The sequence below is a fragment of the Dichomitus squalens genome, assembly GCF_000275845.1.
Source record: "Dichomitus squalens LYAD-421 SS1 unplaced genomic scaffold DICSQscaffold_52, whole genome shotgun sequence".
Classification (NCBI taxonomy): Eukaryota; Fungi; Basidiomycota; class Agaricomycetes; order Polyporales; family Polyporaceae; genus Dichomitus; species Dichomitus squalens.
The window spans coordinates 43961-50785 of record NW_006766934.1 but is presented as its reverse complement, the minus strand read 5'-3'; the positions used below and the strand labels follow the sequence as shown (position 1 = coordinate 50785).

The 6825-nt window shown below is 51.5% G+C and overlaps 2 protein-coding genes across 2 annotated transcripts; both read left to right on the top strand.

Annotated features, from left to right (window-relative positions):
- Positions 1 to 2282: 2282 nt before the first annotated feature.
- DICSQDRAFT_149690 (class II aaRS and biotin synthetase) lies at positions 2283 to 5826 on the top strand (the record flags this gene model as incomplete). Its single annotated transcript, XM_007369608.1, has 8 exons — positions 2283 to 2336; positions 4188 to 4289; positions 4335 to 4612; positions 4672 to 5250; positions 5332 to 5485; positions 5540 to 5593; positions 5652 to 5703; positions 5729 to 5826. The coding sequence occupies 8 exons, from the start codon at positions 2283 to 2285 to the stop codon at positions 5824 to 5826; spliced, it is 1371 nt and encodes a 456-aa protein (XP_007369670.1).
- An 827-nt stretch (positions 5827 to 6653) lies between these two features.
- DICSQDRAFT_21346 (uncharacterized protein) lies at positions 6654 to 6806 on the top strand (the record flags this gene model as incomplete). Its single annotated transcript, XM_007369607.1, has 1 exon — positions 6654 to 6806. A coding segment is annotated over one exon (153 nt), but the record flags the coding sequence as incomplete, so codon positions are not given.
- Positions 6807 to 6825: the final 19 nt, after the last annotated feature.

Here is a 6825-nt window from a genome sequence, read left to right as displayed (position 1 = left end):
CCACCCGCACCGCTCGAACACATCGAGTCATCGTCTCGCACCCTTTCAGAAGGGCCTGTGCTACTGGCACACAACCTCGATGCAGGTAAGTCCATTTTTGTGCGCTTGCTCATAGGGATGGACATGGGCGGTATTCTCCTTCGTGTTGTCTGTGCCCTTTTTGAAGAATACCTTCGTTGCATGCGCAAAAACGATCCCAACCAGGAACTTGATCACTTCTAGACTGAGGCCAAGTGACGGCGCATGCGGGAATTGTCGTTGATGTGTTCTGAAGTAATAGAATGCGCGTTGGAGCCCCTCTGAATTTGAATGACTCTCGGAGGCTGTGATGGTTGAGGAGCGCGTTGTCGTGATCTGAAAGAGGATAGAGGCCTTCTCGTACGCGACGGTCATCTTGGTCAATGTGCGTGGTACCCGCACTGGCGCCGCTGCGCTCGAATGGTAGACCTGCGTCCATCCCTACTCGCTCATAGGCTTGCATCGAACTTCTGATAACATCCGACCCTTTTATAGCATCACCATATGGCACCAACGAGTACGTTCTGCCCAGTGGCCCAGATACTGACATTGGTGAGCTCGCGCTGCTGTGACACGCTGCTGTCGCATCCTCTTAGCAAACAAATTGTACGTAGCTACTGTGGACGAGTTTGGGAATGTCGCCATCAATGAGGACATCGCGAGTGGACAGAGTGAGCATCCCGACCAAGATTCGGAGTCAACGGAGTGCAGCCAGCGCACTGGCAAGTTCAAGATGGAGTTCCATCCGGCGTCTGGTCAACCGCCTGTGATCTGCCCCCTTGAAGACTACCACCGGCGTACTGCTGTTGTTGATCCCATACACCTGCGCTCCCAACCATGGCTTCCCTTTCGTACACATCTCGACTTCCGCTTTGCGGAGTTTGTCACAGACGCATCTCTCAATGAGCGGCAAGTGAAGACACTGCTCACGATCATCAAAGCAATCAAAACACAGGAAGATGAACTCACGACGGAGACATACGAGGATTTGCTCCGAGTCTGGTCAACTGCATCACATGCGTATCCTGCCGTCCGTGTGCTGCCGTTATTATGCATATTTGATATTTATTGATATTATCTTTACAGTTTCGTGCCGATGAGGTACAGGTGCCATATGCGAAAGAGCCTGAGCCGCGCATGTACACACTCTTTCATCGACCTGTCTGGAAGTGGATCCAGACCATGGTCGAAGATCCAATCCTCGCACCTCATTTCGTCTGGCATCCACGGCATATGTACAGATGGAATGGAACAAGATGGCTTCGCTTTGTTGATGAACCGTACACCGCAAATCGTTGGTGGGCATTGCAGGTAGTGAACTAGTAGTATATAATTCTCTAGCTGTCTCTGATTGTGTGTTAGGATCAAATAACCCCAGGATGTGTCATCCTTGGTCTCTCCCTCTATGTTGACAAGACACAGCTCTCGTCGTTTGGTGGCCAACAAGGCTATCCCATTGTGTTGCGGATCCTGAACCTGCCTTCCCCGATACGGAACAGTGATGGCTATGGTGGCGGACAGATTGTTGGCTTTCTTCCCATCGTCTGTTCTTCTGTCTATTGTAGCAACTCTTTGCTGATTATGGTCTCATACAGGTCAAAGACGAACAGGAGAAAGGTAAAACAATTTTTGCAGACCACAAGTGCATTGTCTGGCATGATTCAATGTGGATCGTGTTTGAGACTGTAGCACAGCATGCAAAACATGGCTGTCGAATGTCTTGTGGCGATGGCCAGTGCCGAGATGTTGTTCCGATCATCATGATTAAATCTGCAGACTATGAAGAACAGTGAGTCCTCATCTATCTAAACTATCACTCAGTCTAATCGACAGCAGGTGTGTCATGGCACTGATTCGTGGCTTGAATGGTGCATGCCCATGCCCTGTTTGTCTTGTTAGGCGTGATATGCAGCACGAGCTGGGTGTCACACCATTATCAGTGCGGCGAACAATCAATGATGGTCGCTCGATTCTCGAGAATCCAGATCTCTCTTCGAAGGAGAAGGATGAGCAGACACAGAAGCTTGGCCTGCGTCCAATCCAGGTGAGCCTGTACTAACACCTCAGTGGTCGTTCAAATAGTGTGATGCTGATAGTATAATCTCAGAACGTTTTCTGGCGGATGCCCTACTGTGATCCATACTCAGCACTTTCTTGGGACAGACTCCATGCATATCATGGTGGCCTCTTCAGCGACCACCTCTTTGCTCAGTTCCAACAGCTAGTGACATCTTTGGGGCGGCAGGCCATTATTGCCGTTAATAATGGGTGAGTCTATCACTGTTCCAGAATTGACTGAAGGGACAATCACTAACCATGTTGATTTTCTAGATTTGATGTCGCCCCACGTTGGGCTGGTCTCAACCACTTCTCTGAAGTTGTGACCCTCAACTTAACAGATGGGACCAAGTATGAAGACATATCAAAGGTATGTCACAATGCCTAGCCTTTCAAATGCCCTACAAGTGATTTTACTTATACATTGTAAATAGGTCATAGTGCCAAGCACTTATCATGTGATGCGCGACTACGATTCCAAGCGTGGTCTGCAACTATTGCGATGCATGCGCAGATATTCTGTGCTTGATATACACACTGCATTCAAGCGCCATGATGAGATCACTATTGAGGCATACTGCCAGGAGTTACCAAAGTTCTCTGCAGCAATCAAGGTACTGTGGAATTTACCTAATAGAGAGGTCTACCATGCAGACATTAGCACAGAAATATCAGCGTATTCACCCCGACAAGACTTGGGATTTTCCCAAAATGCATACCCATCAGCACACAGCCGACGACATTTGGGATAAGGGTGCAACACTGAACTATAATACAAAGCCCTCAGAGAAGATGCATGGTATTATAAAGGAGATCTACCTTGATAGGACTAATTTCAAGAATGTTGAACAGCAGGTACGCTTTACTGCCTACCTATAACCCTGCTAGACAATCATTGACAAGTGAACGGGACTAGATTGCAAAAATCGAGCAACAGCAAATGATTGTCAAGATTCTTCGAGCGCACACGGATGCCTGGAATGACTACCTACACAGCAATGCAGATGAGGGATTGGATGAACACGAGGACCATGCCTCCGCTGCGTTCCAATTTGGTCACATATATCTTGGTTCACGAAAATCACCATCAATGCTCTCTTCTTATGTCGCAGCGCACGGGGCCAGTGATCCTGATATCGCAAACCTTTCTACAATGCTTCAAACGCACTTCCGGAACCATCTCCAGCGACTGGAATTCCTCCTCAGTCCAATGATCAAGGTTTTGTAGTTTTGTGTTATGCAACTCAAGGGCAGAATATCTGAAATATTATATATAGATCATTGTTTCACAGTATCTGAGGGTCGATTACACATCTAGTGTCGACTGGAGCCGCTGCACGGACAAGCTACGGTGCAATGCCTCCTTTCATGGCTCACCTCGGTACGACTACATCATGTATAAATGCGAGGGACAAGGTGTTCAGTTTGCGCACCTGAAACTCGTATTTATCATTGAGGTCAATGGAGCGAAGCACCCGCTCGCGTTGGCCGAAGCACTTGATGTGGTTACAGCACGCCGGACCGAGCTGGATTGTGCACTGGGACTCTATCGGATTCGACCACGGAGACCTCGACATGGAGTTCTCATCCCACTATGCGACACGATCAGGGGAGCTCTTGTCCTGAAGGATAATTGGATCACGGAGGACGGACGGGAAGATTACTTTGTCATTGACATCATCGATGCAGACATGTTCGTGCGGATTCACGAGTACTTTCCCCAGTGGGAACCGTAGCACCGAGACTTTACTCACAAGTATTCTATGCACTCTGGCCATATAAAACATTTGTCTCCAACATACATCTCACCGACTCAAAGCGTTGAAAATCTCACTTGCCTTATCTGGATCGGGGCGCCTTGCTCGCGGGCAACAACGTCTTCCGTCGTCACCACCCTCACCGCCGTCTTCTGTTCTGTCTAAGTCTTACATGCAATGTCGGGCTCTTGATCCTCCTCGCTCATATCCAGTCCCCATCTACCATCTGCACACAATGGCCAGCAAAAACGCAGGAACCCACAAGGATGCCGATACTGGGCGGTTGACTTCCGAGACGTGAGTATTCACAAGCCCTCTCTCCACCACCGACTCTGATCGATCCCTACGGTGAAGGTACACGAGATTGAAGCTCGCAAAGTGGAGAAGGCTGCGCAGGCATTGCCGAAGCCTGCTGCGAAGAGCACTGCTGCCAAAGAGGAGGATCTCAGTCCTAAAGTACGTACCGTCCCCATGCTTGCACGACCTCCGTCCTCATTTCAGCCACAGCAATATTTTGAGATACGCTCCAGAAACATCCTCAAGCTAAAGGAGACTCAGTCTCCCAACCCATACCCCCACAAGTTCCATGTCTCCATCTCGATCACCGACTACATCGACAAGTATGGCCTCGAGGGTAAAATCCAGGCTGGACAGAAGCTGGAAGGCGTTACGGAAGCTCTCGCGGGCCGCATACACAACGTCCGCGCGTCCGGTCGAAGTCTCCGCTTCTACGACCTCCACGGCGAGGGCGTGAAGGTTCAGATCATGGCGAACAAGCAGTACGTTCTTCCGATATGTGATGTGACCTAGAAACCCACTCATTGGCTCGTCGTACTAGAAACGCGGAGGATCCCGACAACTTCGTCGCGAGTCATGAGCACTTCCGCCGCGGAGATATCGTTGGTGTGATTGGTACCCCCGCGCGCACCAAGAAGGGGGAGCTGTCCATAGCCCCCTCACAGATGATCCTCCTCGCACCCAACCTCCACCAGCTCCCCTCCTCTCACTTCGGCTTGAAGGACCAGGAGACCCGCTACCGCAAGCGCTACCTCGACCTCATCCTCAACGACGACACCCGCCGTGTCTTCCTCACCCGCTCCCGCATCATCAACTACATCCGCCGCTTCTTTGACAACCTCGGTTTCCTCGAGGTCGAGACCCCCATGACGAGCATGATCGCGGGAGGTGCGACCGCGAAGCCCTTCACCACACATCACAACGACCTCGACTTGGATCTCTACCTCCGGATCGCCCCCGAGCTGTATCTCAAGCAGCTCGTCGTCGGCGGGCTTGACCGTGTTTACGAGATCGGACGTGTGTTCCGCAATGAGGGCATCGACTTGACGCACAACCCCGAGTTCACAATTCGCGAGTTCTACATGGCTTACGCGGACATGTACGACATCATGGACTTGACGTAGGCTCTCGTCGAGGGTATGGTCAAGTACCTCACGGGCGGTAAGACGATGCTCTAATGCCACTCCGAGGGTAAGGGCAGCGACAAGGTCTACCAGCTCGAGCAGTGCGCGCGCCCTTGGAAGCGCTACGACATGATCGAGACGTTGGAGGAGAAGCTTGGTGTCAAGTTCCCTCCGGGTGAGACCCTCCACACGGACGAGGCGAACAAGTTCTTTCGCGATCTCTGCCAAAAGGTGCGTCTTCCTTGTCTGATGCTCCCGATTCTAGCTTTGACTTTCCTCCCACAGCACAACGTCGAGTGCAGCGAGCCCAGGACAAATGCGTGTTCGCTCGATAAGCTCGTTGGCAATTCGTCGAGCCCCTGTGCATCTCCCCTGCGTTCATTGTCGGCCACCGCAGGTGATGTCGCCGCTTGCCAAGTACCACGGGTCACGACCGGGACTCTGCGAGCGTTCGAGGGCTTCATTTGTGGGAAGAAGTTCTGCAACGCTACACTGAGTTGAACGACCCCTTCGAGCAGCGATTGCGGTTCGAGGAGCAAGTGCGGCAGAAGGAGCAGGGCGACGAGGCATAGGGCATCGACGAGACCTTCGTCGACGCGGAAGTCGACTGTCAGTGGCGTTCACATGCTCCGTTACTGACGCGCCTCGGAGGCTCGAACACGGTCTTCCTCCCACCGGTGGATGACGTATTGGTATCGACCGTCTGGTGAAGTTCCTGACCGACTCAACGAGTGCGTCTTGCTCCGCTTCTGCTGCACACGCTCAAACTGACATGACATTCGCGACAGATAACAAGGGGGTATCGCTGTTCTCTGCGATCAACCTGGTTGAGCAGGCTGCGAACACTATGGGACCAATGGGGAGTGGCTAGATATGATGAAAAAGCTCGTAGACGTAGATGTACAAGTAGAAGTCGTATCCAACTTGTGTTTGTCTTGTATCAGGTAATTTATCGGGACCGTCCACAATGCCAATGCAAGCATTCCCCGTTTTGGCTCATTCGGGGCCCTCGTAAAATACCCGTTTTGGCTTGCTTGGAACATCGGCGTCACCCAAGAAAACGTCCGAAACAGGCAGTGACGCCAGGTCGGGATACCAATATTGGGCGCGTAAAGGCGATCAGAGTGCCACAAATCCTGCATCCTTCGCCCCATCCTTACGCTCAATTACGACCTCTACGAACTACCTCCTTGCTTCCCCGCTCGTCATGTCCGTCGTTGAAATCGAGTTCGGTGCTCTCGCTAGCAAGGTAGCTTGCCTCCTTGTACCCGACTGTGGCGTCTAGATCGATACTGACTCGCGCGACTCTGTGTAGATTGGTGTTGCGATACACCGTGCTACTCCGTACGAATAAGAAGTCTGACTTGTGATACTTCGTGCTGATGCACCGCCTTGTAGATCTGTTGTCTCTTCCGGACCCAAGCAGCGGGCCATCGGCGAGCCCGCAAAGACCCTTGAGATCTCCAACTCCCACAACACCGTCGGCTCCCTCAAGAGGCTGCTTCGCAGGACATTTTCCAACCCTATGATTTCAGAGGTTGAGTCACAATACACCTATGTGAAGTTTGTCG